At 52.4% G+C, this 18,210-nt stretch overlaps 1 protein-coding gene across 2 annotated transcripts; it reads right to left on the bottom strand.

Moving 5' to 3' along the window:
- Positions 1 to 1,744: 1,744 nt before the first annotated feature.
- Positions 1,745 to 17,585, bottom strand: LOC119099433 (N-lysine methyltransferase KMT5A). Of its 2 annotated transcripts, none has more exons than XM_037222589.1 (8): positions 17,432 to 17,585; positions 10,035 to 10,127; positions 9,347 to 9,470; positions 8,529 to 8,671; positions 6,238 to 6,478; positions 5,364 to 5,544; positions 4,730 to 4,920; positions 1,745 to 2,549 (listed from the first exon to the last, which is right to left on the bottom strand). In XM_037222589.1, exons 1-8 carry the CDS (start codon positions 17,580 to 17,582, stop codon positions 2,336 to 2,338), a joined length of 1,338 nt encoding a protein of 445 aa, XP_037078484.1. In that variant the 5' UTR covers positions 17,583 to 17,585; the 3' UTR covers positions 1,745 to 2,335. The 2 variants fall into 2 exon arrangements, with proteins under 2 accessions (XP_037078484.1, XP_037078485.1); XM_037222590.1 differs by having other exon boundaries at positions 17,446 to 17,585.
- Between the last annotated feature and the right edge of the window lie 625 nt (positions 17,586 to 18,210).

Genomic DNA, 18,210 nt, shown 5'->3' with positions numbered 1-18,210 from the left:
ACTTAAGATCGGTAAACGCCCTTCGACTGGGACAATCCGTCTGCTGACACCCACAGATTGGGACAGCCCGTCCGCCGACACCCTCAGGCTGGACAGAGCATCAGAACTGCTCTGCCCTTCTGCGGCCATCCCTGGCCCGCTGTCGGCCCACGGCGCTCGGGTGATGGGCAGTGCTATCGATACAGCGTAACCGTCCGGATATTCCATAGCCTTCCCGACTAGTATGTACCCCGGTGTATGCAACAAGAGTCAGGACACTTGTCCACCCTCAATGTCTGGACTTAGGGTTCAGAATCTCCTCAAACCCCGCCAGCGCCATACCTACATCTCCACCAGAATAATGGGACGATCAATAACGTGTGGACATGGTCAAGACGGGTCACCGGGACGGAGGACGGGGTGCCGGCACACCGAGCCGAGCGCGGAGGTGCAGGATGATTCGCTGCTGTTTGCTCTATGTGCCCGCTGTTTACAGGCATAGTCTCTATCAACAACGGCGATCTTCTCTGTCCACAAGTCAGTCGCGTCAGCAGATAACACGCCGGTGCTCCGCGCTAAGCCACCGCAGACAGGGAAGCCTGACCGGACGCGTTCCGCCGCCGTCAATAAAGCTTTACGACGCACCCAGCTGCTGACGCTTTGTGGCATCCCACGCCTCTCAATCGGGCAGGAAAGGTGGGCACCGCGGAGAATCGAACCCCGTACCTCCGATTTCCAAGACGCACAGCGGCTAACGCATACGGGTTAGCCGCTACACTATCGGCACCCTGACGAGATCCGCCAATACTTCACCGGCCGCCACTAGTTTATTAGTTCCGCTACCACCTCACAGCTTCTCCGCGATCGCCCGGCAAACAGCTGGCTAAAATGTATTTGAACTTCTACGAATGGAAATACTTTACATGGTTCGGGCGACAGCGGTGGGTGCCGCCTGGGTGTGCGCAGCGGCCCGAGCGTCGCTGCGCCCGCGGGTCAGCAGGGTCACAGCGGGGTCGGCCCCAACGGCGCTCAGACCCGGGATCGACCTCCGGGCATCGGCGGCACATCCTCGGTCCCGCCCGCCGTACACAGATACAGGTGCCGCCCCGCCAGCAGTGGTACAGGCACCGGCGGAGCAGCGCCGGCAGGAACAGGGCGCCACCGCCACGCAAGGCAGCCGCGCAAACTTATCGCTTAAGACAGAACCACCAAACTGTACACGCAGCAAACGCACGCGGAAACAAGTGCAGACAAAAGATGACGAGGGAAAGCTGAAGGGAAAACAATACGAAAACAGTCCAAAGCCGCGCAACCGTCTTCGCGCCAGAAACGAAACATCGCCCACCTGCCAGTAAAACATGTCACGCTACGTGGCGCGCGCTCAGGCCGCGAAGTCCGCGGGACCTAATACCACACAAAAATGCGAGGCGTCGACAGGTAATAACAAGACCAAGAACAAGGAGGCATGGTAGGTAATACTTGAGCTGTGCGGCAAACGCCAGCGTTCGCATAGTGGATCGTCGCGCACATAGGCGGCACCTGGAACTGATCGGAATTGGCGAGAACGCCTGCTCCACCGTCAGTCTCTCGCAACGCAGTAAACCACAGCACTACGGTAATGCCAGACGTTGGCTGGGACCAGGCCCCAGTTACCGCCGCGTTTAACATGCCGTCTTCGGGCATAACACAGCGCCAGTTCGCCGGCTCGGGCGTCACAAGCTCGGGCGGCGCCAGGCCGGCCGGTCGGTCGGGCGGGCGCCGCGGTCTCCTCCTCGGGCAGAGCGGGCGTCGGCCGGTTGCGGCCGCAGCGTCCGGGTAGCGCGGCACCAACGTCACTACACAGAATCCTGAGTGGGGCACGGCTCTGGCCCCGGTCGCGTCCCGGGCGGAGCGGCGGCCGATCAGAGGCCGGCGACACTGCCGCTGAGGGCACCAGTAGCGCGGTCCCGGGGCGCTCGGCCGCACTCCGCATCGGCCTCCTGAGCGCGGCTGGATACAGCGGCGGCACCGAGGCGGCCGCATAGAACGCGGGCCAAGTCGCCAGCGCCGCCTGCCGGCGCTGAGTGAAGTCAACGGAGAGGCCGCCGCTGCAGCCGCTCGACCGCACACATTCATCTGCCTGATCAGTCCGATCGCAGCAGCCGTCACCGGAGTGTACACAATGGCAAGTGCCGGCCGTCACGGCACGGCGCCGCTCTACAGCTGACGCCGCACACCCACGCCCTAACACGCACGGACGCGCGCATACACATTCACACGCACAGACGGACAAACGGGCAGGCAGCGCCGGGCGGCTAGGGCGAGCCGCGCCGCCAGTGCTTGGCAGTGATGGGTGGCCGGTGCGAGCGCCGGCAAACTACGAAGCCAGCCAGGGGTGGTGCTCGAGGCTCTCCTTGCTGCGGTCTCCGTAGTCATAGAGTATCTCCTCGCCCTTGGCGATGTCGTTCCTGGCGAGCAGCACGAGCCGCGGCCGGCCGTCCACCTCGATCGAGCGCGTCACGCAGTTGTTGGCGTGCCGGCTGTGGTTCACCAGGCGGCCGAGCCGGGCCGTCTCCGGCGTGCCGTCGATGCTACCGAGAGGCGGCCTGCCGTCAGAGCCGACGACCATCCGAGCCAAGGGGGGGGGGGGGGGACGCCGACGCAGGCAGACGGCCGGACACTACACGGCACGCCAAACGGACGGCCGGCCACCGCACGACACGTCCACAGACGGTAGGCCACCACGCGACACGTCCACAGACGGTAGGGCACCACACGACACGCCAACAGACGACGGCCGACCGCAACACGACACGTCCACAGACGGCCAGTCACCACACGACGTCCACAGACGGCCGGTCACCACACGACACGCCCACAGACGGCCAGCCACTATACGACACACCCATAGACAGCCCACAATATCGCAGTGGAATGCAAACAGCATAAGGCGGTCAGGTGCCGTCACATTAGCGCGGACTTGAACAGGTTCAGGATACCGATTGTGTACGGTTCGAGCGACACAGTGATTGACCCACAGGAATGCCAGACTTAGCACAAGCTGACGACCTTCATCGTCAAGTCCCTCGAGGAGACGCGGTGACGACAGGCCCAGGACCACAGCTGAGGCGCGGAGCGGCTGCCTCAGATCAGAACCCTTGGCCGCGGTGACGACAGGCCCAGGACCACAGCTGGGGCGCGGAGCAGCTGCCCCACACTAGAACCCTTGGCCGCGGTGACGACAGGCCCAGGACCACAGCTGGGGCGCGGAGCGGCTGCCTCAGATCAGAACCCTTGGCCGCGGTGACGACAGGCCCAGGACCACAGCTGGGGCGCGGAGCGGCTGCCTCAGATCAGAACCCTTGGCCGCGGTGACGACAGGCCCAGGACCACAGCTGGGGCGCCGAGCGGCTGCCTCAGATCAGAACCCTTGGCCGCGGTGACGACAGGCCCAGGACCACAGCTGGGGCGCGGAGCAGCTGCCCCACACTAGAACCCTTGGCCGCGGTGACGACAGGCCCAGGACCACAGCTGGGGCGCGGAGCGGCTGCCTCAGATCAGAACCCTTGGCCGCGGTGACGACAGGCCCAGGACCACAGCTGGGGCGCGGAGCGGCTGCCTCAGATCAGAACCCTTGGCCGCGGTGACGACAGGCCCATGACCACAGCTGGGGCGCGGAGCGGCTGCCTCAGATTAGAACCCTTGGCCGCGGTGACGACAGGCCCAGGACCACAGCTGGGGCGCGGAGCGGCTGCCTCAGATCAGAACCCTTGGCCGCGGTGACGACAGGCCCAGGACCACAGCTGGGGCGCCGAGCGGCTGCCTCAGATCAGAACCCTTGGCCGCGGTGACGACAGGCCCAGGACCACAGCTGGGGCGCGGAGCGGCTGCCCCACATTAGAACCCTCGGTCGACGAAGGTCCGACGCCCAGCCCGCATAGCACTGCAGCATCACAAACCGCCTGTTATTTTCTCCTGAATGCAACTTTCGTTGACATTTCCGAGCGCTCATTTAGCCAAATTCAGCTACGTTTTATGCGGGCACCGGTGACACTACACTGAGCACATGAAGAAGGCCTAACTCACCGGCTCAACCACGGAGCGTCCCAATAGAGCAAAAAGTTCTACAAAACACTCATCTATGACTAAATGCTGCCATCTATGTTATCAAACACCTCCACATCAGACCTGTCTGCATATACATAAGCTTCAATCACTCTGGACAAGCCACCATATCCTGCCAGTTCATAGCGTCCTCCAGTATCAAGAACGGTTCGAAGACCGGCATCCCTCTGAGTTGTCAGCCGCCATGTCGCTCTGGCCGGACACGATCGCCATGACTGTGACCCCGTTCGAGTCCACCCCACAATGACGCATCCCCGCAAAGTTATTCTCGTTCATACCAGGCGCAGCGGACATCACGCACGTAACATAGGTTATCTTCGCACCACATCTGACGTGAGCGGGTTTCCTTAGTGGCAGCTCGCAGTCTTCCGGTATCGAACGGGACAGGTCAGGGCTTTGCTCCAGAGCAACTCGTGGTCTTTTGACATCAAACGGGGCAGGACAGGGGTTTCCCCAGTCGCAACTCGCGGTCTTTCGACCGGGACCTGCAGCCTCTCCCCGCTTAAAACACAAAGGGGCACGACGACCGACCATCGGCGGCTGACAGGACGTTCAACTCCAGCAATGACAGCCCCCCCCCCCCTTCGAGGCTGCACCATGCTGCTTCCAACCTGAGCAGACTCTCCGGCACCGGCGCGCCACTCACCACCAGTTGTGGTCCTTGCAGTTGAAGTAGTACATGTAGCAGCCTGTGTTCTGATCCTGGGCATAGACGCGTTCGCGGCGGCGGGCCTCCTCCAGGTCCACCAGCGTGCCAGCGTACTCCACCACGAACTCGCCGCGAGCGAAGGGTCGCGTGGTCACCACGCCGCGCCCCTTGCCCGGGAACAGCGCCACCTGACGGGGACGAGAGGAGACAGGTCGGGTCAGGTCAGGTCAGACGGGGGCAGGCGAGCGCGAAGGGACGGCGGCTTACAACAGGTGGGTGACGTCAAAACAGAGCAGAGCCGGACGGGCGGCGTCCCTGGGTACAGACGCAGGTGGCAACATATGGGGGGGAGGGGACGACAGACCCCTAGGTCTGGAAGATCAGGGCCTCGGCGCGCGTAGTCAGTGAGGTTAATCAGCAACCCGGCAGAAATGATGTCAGGCAAAACAAGAACGATTACAGGCAGCTGTCGGCTGACAGCAGCTGGCACACTCCTTATGATAAACACGTTGCCCGCAACCAGTCACCGTTGGTCCGTTGGACGGCTGGGAAGCATCACAATTATATTCAAAGGACCCAAAGAGACGGGCCTGGCCGCGCCTAGGGCGGCGGCGGCCGGCCAGCGTCCCACCTCCAATCCCTCGTCGCAGTCGTTGGCGAGCCGCCTGCGAATCTGGCAGGAGCGCTCCTCCTCCAGGGCCCGCTTGGTGCGCCGGTTGCTCCGCCGGATCGGGAAGTAGTCGGTCAGCTTGTGATTGCCGTCGGCGGCGGCGGCCGGCAGTGCGGCGCCGCCGGCCGGACCGCCGCCGCTGCTGAGAACACAAGGCGTCGTCAGGGCCGGCACGGAAGGGTGCCGATAGTGCAGTACTTAACGCGTCTGCGTTAAACACTGTGCGTCTGGGAAACCAGAGGTACGGGGTTTGATTCCTCACGGTCCCCGTCCTTCCTGGCAGGGTGACAGGCAGGCGACGCCGTATATCCTCAGCCGCTGAGTGCGTCGTACAGCCCCAATGACACAGGGTTAGCACAGGCTCCTCATCCGGCAGGGGTCCAGGCCGCCGTTCGTCAGTGACCCGAGACCCTGTTACGGCGTGGGACGGTATCCGGGGCGACACCATCTTCCGACGAACTCGACGGAAACACCGGAGCACCATGTTCAGCGTTCCTACTCGCTTGCCACATCTTATGTATCTTTAATCTTCACCAAATCTTACCAAATGAAAAGCATAGCAAAGGTCCCCAGGTGAAGCCACACCAACATTCGAGAGCCATCAGTGTGGAAACGGTCGGCATAGCAACGCGTGCTTTCAAGAGCTCTACATCACGTCGATGTCACACGTCAACGAAATAAGTGCACGAATGAACAGCCAAGCAGAAACACGCCTCATTTCTAACCGGAGCGCCAAGGCGAGGTCGGACAAGTCTCGAGCTCTCCCGCCCACCGGCGCCAGTGTTTGCCGCTCCCGGCTGTGACCAGCGCCACCGCCCACCCCAGTTGTACTCACGGCCGCTTGCTGCGGCCGGCCTTGGCAGAGGCAGCCTTGCGCGCCTGCTTGGGCTTGTTGAGGATGAGCGCCGGCGAGAGGGGCGGTCGGCGCGGCCGCGACTCCAGCCGCATTGGCAGCGGCTGGCAGTCCAGCGACTGGATCTTGTGCGGGCTGACGGGAGTGCGCGGTGCGCCCGCAGCCGCCGCCTCCAGCACGGCCTCCTCCGGCGGCCCAGACGAGCTCGTGCCCAGCGGCTCATCTGACGGACAGAGGGAGGCGAGGTCACGGACCAAACAGGGTCTGGTGTGCAGCGGCTCATCTGACGGACAAAGGGAGGCGAAGTCACGGCCCAAACAGGGTCTGGCGTGCAGCGGCTCATCTGACGGGCAGGGGAGGAAAGGTCACGGACCAAACAGGGTCTGGTGTGCAGCGGCCCATCTGACGGACAGAGGGAGGCGAGGTCACGGACCAAACAGGGTCTGATGCCAGAGGTCCACAGAGAGGGAAGCTTCGTCAGGAATGACACCGGATGGGCTCGATGAAGGTGAGACGCAACACCTCACGCCACTCACACGTACTGAAATGTGCTTCCCCCGCAGAGGGGTTACGTTTTTAGATTACAGCCTTTTCGACCAGAAGTCATCATTTCAGGGCTATGTGATGAAGGAAAATGGTTAACAGTGGGGCAGACTTGCGTGCGCCTGGGAGTCCAACTGCCGAGCTTTATCCCGCGCATGCGCGCTGGGTACCCGGTCCGGGTCCCCCTTCCCGCGGGGCTCTCGGCGCACTCGCGGTTGATGCACGCAGCCTGCCCCGGACAAGCGGGGTGTCGCGAGGACACAGGATGAAGCAAGACTGAGGATAACAGGGAAGTATGTCCGCAGCGGGATTGCGCGCCAGGATGATGGCAAAGGTGTATTGCGCTGTTCAAACAAATCACGCTTTGACACGAAACCATGGCACTCTTGACCTTAGACGTGTGCACCCGTGCGACGTGTAGAACAACAATGGCACGCACGTTAGCCTAATTGTTATGCGTTCTGAGACATGTGCAACGGGACGTCCGATTACCCATATTTGCGGGTCACGCCCAAAAGCTTGAAGTGGTAGTACGTGCCACATCAGCGTAAGCATACCGCCGAATCTAGCCGCTTCTGTTTTCCTCACAAAGGGAGCTTTGCCAGAATATCGCAGCAAACATCATACATGCATGCACACATACATCGTAACACAGGGGGGCATGCACGAGTCGGGGTCAGGAAGGACGAGGCCATCATTGGTCCAGGCGATTGAAGCCATCCCACCAGCCAACCACCGCTAAGGTCTCGGGTCTACCCCCCGAGGGGATGCCCCCAGGTGGAACGGTTATTCCGGTCATCGTCCCCGTCTGATGTATTAGTATGTACGCAACGTTTCGGCCGGTTAATTCTTCACCCGTCGTGAGGTGTTATGAAGTCTTTAGAAGGGCTGGGTGACGTTCGGCTTTCAGCCTTGAACGCGTAACAACCCGATTAATCACCTTGGTATTTCTGGGATTTGAACCGGACACACGGCACGCGGCACAGAGAGCCCCAGCGCGGTGCCAAGCGACCCTCCCGTGGCTCGGGGACAACAGGACGTGACTGGGCAACTCCCTCTGCCTGAACCCAAGCGACCCTCCCGTGGCTCTGGGACAACAGGACGTGACTGGGCAACTCCCTCTGCCTGAACCCAAGCGACCCTCCCGTGGCTCTGGGACAACAGGACGTGACTGGGCAACTCCCTCTGCCTGAACCCTTTCGAGAATATGCGGAACATCCCGAGGGCACACTTCAACTAGATGAACCCCTGCAAGAGGACCTCGGAGCTGGAGGCAGTGCTGCAGAGAGAGTGGGAGGGCATATCGCCCGCCGTGCTCAGCTACTTGATGGATAGTAAGTCCAAAAGGACTGAAGTGTCTGGCAGGAAATGTGCAGTCGGTAAGTAAATAAACAATCACATATGAACTGAAGTGTTTTGCAGATGGTGGAAGGGTAAGAAAAAACTATGACTCATGCTGCAGAAATGACCAGAAAGAGGGATATCACAGCCTTCTGATTATCTGCCAGTTTATATCAGCCTTGCCCAAGAAAAAGCCCGTAAAAATGGAGTGCCAGAATGCAGTTTCAGCTGGCTGAAATGCTAATCCAAGCCTCTAAATGTGCCACGCGGCAGCGGCAGTCGAAACAATCCTGTCCGTCTGCATGTGAGTCACGTTCTCGGCAGGCGCCCAGGAGCGACGGAGACGCCGCCCAGGCCTGCCCGGCTGCCGCCATGTGAGGCACACGCACCGCAGCCGTCCTCGGCGAGCGCCAGACAGGAGCGGCGGCGGCGGGCGCCCTGATCGGGCGGCGTGCAAGCCGGCCCGGCCAGCGGCGGACACTCGGCCGCCTCCAGTACGGCGCCGGCGTCCGGACGGCGCGGCGAAAAGTAGCTGGAACAGAGCACCACAGCCGTAACCGGCCGGACGCCGCACGAGGTCAGCAGGCCACCGGCCGCTCACGGAATCGACACCGCCCATCGGCCAGAGCTCACAGACTGAGCATCACTCATAAACCAGATTCCACATCTAAGGACCACTAAACAAACACAGAGTTCATAAGCTGAGCAGTACCTATCAGAGACAGAGCTCAGACTGCGAACCATCCACCAGCCAGAATCCACAGATTGAGCACCACCCTCCAGCGAGAGCCACACACTGAGCGCCACCAGTAAACCAAAGCCACAGACTGAGCACCACCCATCAACCACAGAGCCCGCAGACTGAGCACCACCCATCAACCACAGAGCCCACATTCTGAGCACCACACATCGCCAGAGCTAAGTGACTGAACCCCACCCAATGGTCACAGCAGTTAAAAGCTGAACACCAATGGCCACAGCAGTCACAGACTGAGCACCAATGGCCACAGCAGTCAAAAGCTGAGCACCACTGGTCACAGCAGGCACAGACTGAGCACCAATAGCCACAGCAGTCACAGGATGGACACCGCCCAGCGATCACGGAGATAAGGACATAACAAACTGGACCGATTGGGCCAACAACGGTGTCATCAACCGGAGGAGCACCACATCTGGCCTGACTAATACAGGCGGCGTCAGCACGTACTTGGTGATGGCGTTGTGGGTGCGGGCCTTCCTCGTCCTGTGGATGAGTTCCGTGGCCTTGGCTGGCGGCACGACCGAGCAGCAGGGAGGCAGCAGCAGCTTGCGCGGCCGACCTTTGCGCCGACCTGCCCGACACGAGCGCGTGCCGGACGTCACTCAGGCGGCCCAGCCAACGGCGGACGCGCGCGCCAGGCGCACCGGACGCTCAGTGGCAGCAGCACGAACGGAACGGAGAGAACGGGACGGAACAGGCCTCGGGACGAGTCGCCTTCGCGTCAGCCAACGAGCCCTTATGCTCCCTGGCTGCTAACAACCGTCTTACGACTGCATACGTTGCGGCCATGTGTGTGCAATGGCTTTAATCGCGAATGTGAAAACGTGTGTGCGCTTTGGACCAATGACGTCTGCATGAAAAACATGCTTGGACGGTAATAATTGGAGTTTCAGGGCGAGCCAGCTGTGATGGTCCTTTTGCGCCAAACCCTGTTCTCAGTACAAACACTACTCGTTTCTTCACCTGCCGAGAGCATGCCCGATACGTGCTTCAGCATCAGGCTGGTTTGGATGAATGCCCTCCCACTGCCCCAGCCCAGCCTGACGTGTTCAGCGGTGCGGTGAGGCAAGACCGCTGCAGTTAGGTCAGCCTTGCTCTGCTCACCAGTGGCGCACCACACCGCTACACTGCTCACCCGAGCCCAGGATGGGAGGCTGTTTGACACCCTCCTCGGCGCCAGCCAGATTGATCGGCATCTTGGCGGAGATCCTCGCCTTATCCGCGGACCCTGAGTACACACACCACATCAAGTCACTGCAAACTAATCGCACCACCAACACATCAATAAACTTGGATTTGTGATCTCTTCACTGATGCATGCAGTCCTTGTAATGTTTGCAACATGGCCTCAGAATATTGTGTTTGATAATGCTCTACATTTCAGGATGCAAGGACATTTATGACACCTCTCTTGATTCACATATTTGCCTAGATCCCCAATACAATCCCAGATTATGAAGGAACATCCGACGGTTCAAAAAGGTTATCCGATCTTAGGGGACCTTTAAAAATTTTTTTTAAAAAATCCTGGACCACAGATCATTTGACACTTTTCTACCATACGTCCAAGATTCCAAACAGTGATCAGCAAAACTTCTAAACAGATCCTTTATCTTGGACCATTCCATGACACAAATTTGAAATGGTGTCTTAAGGTCCAGGACTGGGATCTGACCCCAGTATCACTATTTGAAGCCCACAATATACAAACCGCTTCATGGCTTTCAAAAACTGTTTGATAACTACCCTGGAATTACTTCTAATCAAGAAATATCATACCATTTTGGGAAGAAATTCACAGATAGCAGATATTCTGTATAGTGTCTGACTTGATTTCATTCTGGTCCTAATGGACACTAGGATAACACTGCATTTCTTAAAATGTGGTATCAAAGCTGAAACCAACCTGATCATCTCCACATTCAGCACAAATCTGTTTTACCATGAAACAACTTCCTAGGAAGCAAAATGCATGACAAATATTTGTGTAAATAAACAATCTTGAGTAAAAAAAAAAACATAACATTCTAGATAAGAGGAGCACATCAATTTATAAAAAAGAATTGTCACCCAAGGTGTCAAATTCTTCAGTTTTACCCCTTGTAGATGGCACCACAACACTGGAATTGTCCCTGCTAACTATGCATTGTTTGCAGTGTGGTCAATGCCAGGAGTTTGTGGATGCAATGGACAATGGGCACATGCCCACAATACCTAGAGTTCAGAATGTACAAATTGTCAAAGTTTGATGTAACATAGATGTAATATATATATATATATATATATATATATATATATATATATATATATACATAACATGGTTTCAAAATATTTGGTCTTCATAACAGGTAACATGTGGGCAGAATGAAACAAGGCATTAAAGGAATGTTCCACATTTCAAGGCAGTGGAGCATGCGTCAGATGTGCTGAAAAAATATCACCCTAGATCTTCACATACTTCACTAGCTGGAGGAAAAGTTGCTCTGTGGTGCAATTTCTTGGTTTAGTGATATGCTCCACAATACATCATTGTTTGATTGTGCCATCATACTTTCCATTATAGCGTCAAAGATGCTCAGATGGCCTTAAAATAGTCTCCACAAAATTTCTGGACATATTCGAGGGCACGTAGCTCAGAAACCAGAAGGCTCTAGGTGTTGAGAAGGGCTGAACTGTGCCAAATGATCTTCAAGATGAGGTGGAATCTTCTAGATATGGTGCCAGTAGCGCAGTGGTTGTGTCCGCTTTAACAACTGGGCATATTGGAAACCAGAGGTAAGGGGTTCGATTCCCTGCGGTACCCGCCCTTCCTGCCAAGGTGTGAGGCAGGCGACGCCATATAGCCTCATCAGCTGAGCGCGTTGTAAAGCCCCAGTGACGAAGACGCTCAAGTTGGCTATTTAAGTTCCAAACCTCATATAAATGAGGAATCCCCACTTTAGGGACCAGCGGAGGCACATCATCACAAAAAACGGCGGTATGCTTTTGACCACAGTGCCTAAATTAAGCTGCATTAAAAATATGTGACAATCCATAGAAAGACGCAAAAGAGACGTCAAATACGGAAACAACACACATCCGACCATCCAATTGCATGCCATACAGCCGAGCAACTTGCTGGATATGATTGAGGACAAGTATGTATGATTATGTGCTGGGATATACAGTCACAACTGCGATGCTGGCTGCGCAGCAGTAAAAACAGACAAAACTAACTGGACGCCAACTGTTCGCTTCAGCACAGCACATGTAGCACCCACATTAACAAACTGATGCTCAAACCTGTACCTAATAGTTGATGGTGAGAGAAGTAGCCCAGCATCCTTTCCCAGGCCGGAAAGTAATGCATTTCAGGGAAATCGGACTTCACTGCCAGTTCCTTGTGAAATGGTGCTGGGAAGTTAGTGTTCTTGATACCAGAAGTAAAAAAGATAGGTAATGACTAGCAGAGAGTTTGACACATGCAGGACAATCCAAACAGGCATAAAAGACATCAACTAGCTCTTGTTAAAGGGATGGTCCACATTTGTATGGGGCTTTGAATTGAAATAGTCATCTTGAAGATCATTCAGCAAAGTTCCCAGCCTTGCCCTTCTTAAGACCCAAACCAATCTAGCTCATGAGTTACATGCCTGCCAAGATGTGAAGATTACCTGAGGGAAACTATTTCCAGGCCACCTGGGAATATGCCACATCATAAAAGTATCACTCAAATCCTGTCATTATATTAGACATGTGCTGATCAAGGTCAATAATAAATAGAAGTCTACTTGTTCAAATCTGGCATCCAAGAAAAAACTTCCAGATACAATAAAAAATGACATATTGAGGAGCATATCTACTAAACAGAGCAATTGTGCTACCTAGAGAAGTCCTTTGCTCTTAAAAGTATACTCATAAGCAAGCTTATTTCATCAAATCTGAAACTTGTTTTAATGCCTTTAAATGTCAAATATTCCCTTTAAACACAATCCCTGGTGATGCATAGTCTATTGCATAACATTGGCAACCCCAGTATCATGCATATGGTTTGACACCTGCACTAGTATGCAGTATTTTTCATTACATGTAGATACTGGTACATCACTGGTTGGTTCACATGCAGCGCATTCAAGCATCAGCAATTACACAAAGACCCTGTTCTTCTGATGTTTGTGCTGAGAATGTATCTGAGACCTCAGGATTTTGTGGGGGGGGGGGGGGTTCCTCAGATTATAAGTTGACAGTGAATAGGATCAGTGAATGCTGGATCAGAAGGTTGCCCAGACTGAGAACCAGATGACATCAGGCACATCATCACAGAATGTAAGGTAGATACATATGCCCATGTTACAAAAGTAAGGCCAGAGAAAGAAAAAAGAAATCATTTTGCATCTCCTTAACAACTGATGAAGAGGTCACCACTGCTGTGGGGGTCACCATGGGATCCAGTGATGTTCCAGCTCCAGTTCCCTACCACTTGCAAGGGGTCAAAAGATGGGTAAGAAAGTGATAGAAGCAGAAAACAAAATTGATAAACACTGGATGTCATGGGCTGATACAGGTTGCATCTGGCCAAGAGGTGACCTGCTGCTGTTTGACACAGGGGAGGACCCTCCTGACCTTTTTCCAAACAATGAGTGCTGAGACCAGTTTGTTGGTGATATGTGAGATTTATAGTTTGCTGCATGCTTCTATGCAACACATATACAAAATTACAGTTAAAAAGCATCAGTAATGTCTGTGAGGGTTATCAGTGATGGTCCTATCTATAAGGAGTATGTGTTTTGGTGGTCATCAGCATAATTAGCCCATTCATCAGATGACACTTACCATCAGCCAGGTGCAAAACATGGAAATGGGATCCGCATTTGTCATGTGTTAGTTTTGAAGATGTATACCTACATTAGGAACAGACTCAGATGAGTTCTTAGGCATTGCAAAAGCACTCTACTCACCCCAGGTTCAAAATTGCAATCTCTTTGGGGTCATGATTTTCCATTTCCATATAAGTGCACAAACAGCTCAACCCTCCCCCCAACCCTCTTCTTATATCTCTGTTCCATCCCAATGCATACTCTTAAAGGGAGTGTTCCACATTTATGTGGGGTTTTGAGTTGGAATAGCCACCTTAAAGACCTGGTTCAGTGAACAACCTGCCCTTCTTAAGACCTACGCCCCTCTAGCTTCTGAGCTAGAAAATGGGGAAAGTATTTCAGGGACAGTATTTCCAGGTCACCTTGGCATTCATGGCATCATAATAATGTCATTCAAATCATGTCATTTCATAAGCTATGCCGCTATCAAGGCTCCCAGAAATGTGATGGTCAACTCCATATCTGGTGTTTGTAAGCACAGTTTACAGACATAATGACTGTCAACTGGCTGTTGAACAATGTTGTGCAAGGTGCTATGATATAATCCAGCGATGAAATATCCAGAAGCATATTTACTAAACAGAGTATTTATGGTGTTTAGAGTAGTCTTTTCTGCTTGAAGGTGCACCAAAGGTTATGAATGGGTTTGTTTTATCACATTTTATGCTTACTATATGTTCAAAAATGGAACATTCCATTTAACAAGATTACACCAAACACATGTACTGGCCTTACTGGGACAGGTACAAGAAAACATTGTGCCCAATATCATATGTCAGACCTCTGTGGTCTGGGTCCAACTGGCCTTGACAAATAACATGTTTCTTCTCCACACAAGGAAGCTTAACCTCATTTAACAGATTAATCCATTAAGCAATCAGTTCCTCTATTCTGATTCCTGCACAGGGTGACACAGCCTAGTTCCCAAAATAATGATGTTTTAGTTCAATTGAATACATGGTTAGGCACCAACTGCCATACTAATGTGCCAGAAGTGCCCATATTAAAGGGAATGTTCCACACTTAAAAAATTGAAGGAAGTGTTCATTTGAAATGAAACAAACTCACTTTTAACTATCAGTATACTTTTTAAGTGGAGGAGACAGCCCTACAAAGCACAATTCAATGTTTAGTAAACATGCTCCTAGATGCTTCATGTTTTAATTGTGTCATTATACCTACATTTTGCACAACATTGGTTGAGAACCAGTTGGCAGCAGCTATATCTGGAAATCTCACTCACATATGCCAGATATGAATGCTTCAGCAGTTTTTTTTTATACCTTGATCACTGTGGCTTATGAAATGGCAGGACTTGAATGATGTTATTGTCATGAATGCCAAGGTGACTTTGAAATGCTGAAACACCTTTCAATGGATACCTTGAATGAATGCCAAGGTGACTTTGAAATGTCCAATATACCTTTCCCATTTTTGTGAGCATGTAGCTCAGAAACTACAGGAGCTTAAGCCTAAAGAGGGGAAGGATTGTGTACAGCATTGAAATGTTTTCAAGGCATTTTCAGCTCAAAACCCCATATAAATATGGAATGCTACATTCAAGTATATCTTTTGATGATCAAGGCAACATATGATGTTCCTCCTCAACTGAACACACAGGAAGACTCAGGAGAGGGAAATTTATTTTGCTATTGGCATTTTTGATTTGGTTTACTCCAATTGACAAGATCCATTCAACACAAATGAACATGACACTCATTGCATATTCAAACCAATTGTTAAACAAACTAATTTTACATCAACCAGCTCAAAGCCTCCTCATCCCAGTCGATTTTGGTTTCATCTCAATGGGCACATACTAGACTGAACAGCAATATTAAGGGATTGGATGCCTCAAGTTTGCTGAGCAAAACCCATCCTAACAAACATATTTTTACATTTCTGCACTTGCTGACACTCATTCACACCCAGTCATTTGCATGCCAGTTAGCTCAGTTTTACTGTCACATGGGTAACTTACATAACAAAGAAGGTGTCTCTGGTCAGACTAACAAAACAAAATAAAATCAGGTTGTGCTGAATATATTCAGCAAACACCAGATTGAACCAGCAATTACAGAGCATGTATACCATACAAAGAGCTGCTCTGAAGTTTGGCACACAGTCACCACTACTTTTTGGGCACAGAGAGCCAATGATTCAAGGAATTAAAACTGTGTGCAAGTGGTTTCAGGCACAACTTACTACTACTCAGGCACTTTAGGATTTGTTGCATAATAGCCTGGAATATCACTTGAATAACCTTGAATATCCAGGAGACTGCAGAGAAAACAATGAGCTGTGTTATGTGGAGCACATTCACAATGATCCTTTTCAGTGTGGAAGCAATGTACCCCAGATAAAACACAACTCAATTGCACAATACTTTCAAGCCCTGGAGCTGTGGATCAATCTAAGGTGTGCCTGGCCCCTCATATGTTAAATACTGATCCACTGTGGGGGATGTCTAATCTTCATGTCTATGCATCATCAGTGAGCTAAAGTAAACTCATATGTGCCAAATTATCATTTCAAAGATTACTTTTGCAGTACAAAATTTGTTAGCATTTTCACCCCAATTTGACTTCTCAACATGATAATTCAGTCAAACATTGGCTTCTATATCATGAAACTGCTTGCATTTGGGTGCCAAACACTGACCACTCAATTTAGAGTGCATGTATTGAATTATTTCCTGTGGCTACATCATACATGCATTTTTGCAGCCTGAGCTAGCCCTGGGTTATTATAAGGGACCCCTCAAGCTAGTTTACACAAAAGCTATCCACTGTGCCAGGTGGCCAGTCACAGTTACATCAGTATGCTGAACTTCAAATTCCTGTACTATGAACTCCAATTCTTTAAATGATTTGTCTATTGACAAAAGCTTTGAACCACGTGATCATATGCATCAAACTCAGACCTCCCTGAAGCAATAACCTCACATGTGGAAAAGTATGATGTAATATATTTTTGGCAGTCTGCACCCCAAGTTAACTGTGTTCCTTTGTACATGGTGCAATTTGTCTTAATTTACCTGCAGGATGTTCTATTTTAGGTAGTATTTTGAGATAGGTATGATATGCAAACATAGCTTTTCAATGCCATCTTCTTTTACCCCACAAATATTTCAACCAGCATACCAAACATGGTCCGCTAGCTATTTGAATACTAAGTAACACGGTTCGGCAATGACACTGCTTGCCCATAATTATCGCTCATAAGTATGATGATGTAGTATGCAGTATGAGCTGTGTCATGAGGCGCACAAGAGCCGTCTGAATGGAGAATAGATGTTGGTGGAAGCAGATGCCCTATGGTTGCTGAATGAATGAGAGCCTGTCCTGATCACAATAATCATGTGATATGGCAGCCAAGATGTCACAATGTTTCAGAGATACTTGCCACAAGGCACATGCTTGGCCTTTTCCTGGCATCCTCTCCAGCACATTGAAGTGACATTTCAAGTTGAACACCCAGCAATTTGACTCTCCAGTAACCATCTTTACACAATGCCATGAAAATGTTTTTTAAGTAGCAGGCCCTGGTGCACTCACCAGCAGATGAAATAAGACATAAGAGTGCAGTGATAACACATTTCCTCAAACACGAATAGGTTAGTTAAGACGACCCAACACAACACAAAGGAGCAGCCTTTGTAACTATACTTATGCACCAAAGAATACGAACCAATGGAAGGAAGATTTCGTAGCGGCACAAGATGTCCTCAGTTGGACCGCCCTCTCCCCATTTGGCTTCGCAACCGAGATGCTTGCCCAGAAATGCTGGATGAAACGGCCCAACCCCCACACGCCGAACCGAGGCATACAGCGCGCACGATCCGCAAGATTCAACGGCAGCAAAAAAGAACATTCATGGATATGGAAGCGCGCTACAAGCAGCGACGCAATCGCCTCAAAATATCGTTTGAATTTTGTTGGTCTCAAAAACATTGCCTCGCTGCACTATGATGTTCAATACACTTACAAGTGCCTGATTTTCTGTTCATGGAAGCAAAGCAGGCTATATTTCAGTTAATTCCACGACAATATGTGTCTTGTTTTTAACACGATTCAACTTATGCCCCGACCTTTGTGATAGAAAGTAAAGTTATTAAAGTGGCGTGAGCGTGAGTACCAGCAACATGTACTTAATTGGCACCACCTCTAGAGCTTCCATTTAGCACTTCCCATTCAAGTTTTAGAGAGAAAAGATGGCAGTCGGCATCCCAATTTTCATTGCGCTTCGTTCTTCTCTGTTAAAATGACCGGCTTGAGCCTTTGGCGTCGGCTTCCGCCCCGGTTAGTGTCAGAGGCGGCTCCATCGGGGGAGTATGGACGCGTCCACCTCTATATTCGAAAGGGGGCGGGGGGGGGTGGCGGGGGGGGGGGGTGGGACAGTCCTAACCTGGCACGCTTTTTGGCAAGAAAGGATATGTTCTTTCCACCGATAGGC

This window comes from Pollicipes pollicipes, unplaced genomic scaffold, assembly GCF_011947565.3.
Source record: "Pollicipes pollicipes isolate AB1234 unplaced genomic scaffold, Ppol_2.1 Scaffold_4740;HRSCAF=5597_pilon_pilon_pilon, whole genome shotgun sequence".
NCBI classification, from domain to species: Eukaryota; Metazoa; Arthropoda; class Thecostraca; order Pollicipedomorpha; family Pollicipedidae; genus Pollicipes; species Pollicipes pollicipes.
The sequence above is the reverse complement of the archived record's forward strand: the minus strand, read 5'-3'. Positions and strand labels throughout refer to the sequence as shown.

Bases quoted from the DNA above. Each gene is read 5' to 3' on its own strand.
- LOC119099433 (XM_037222589.1), bottom strand. From the start codon at position 17,582: ATGCCTCGGTTCGGCGTGTGGGGGTTGGGCCGTTTCATCCAGCATTTC. The intron at 9,471-10,034 runs GTGAGCAGTGTA...CGTGTCGGGCAG, and splicing joins GCCTCCCATCCTGGGCTCGG to GTCGGCGCAAAGGTCGGCCG. The intron at 2,550-4,729 runs GTGAGTGGCGCG...GCCTCTCGGTAG, and splicing joins TGCAAGGACCACAACTGGTG to CATCGACGGCACGCCGGAGA.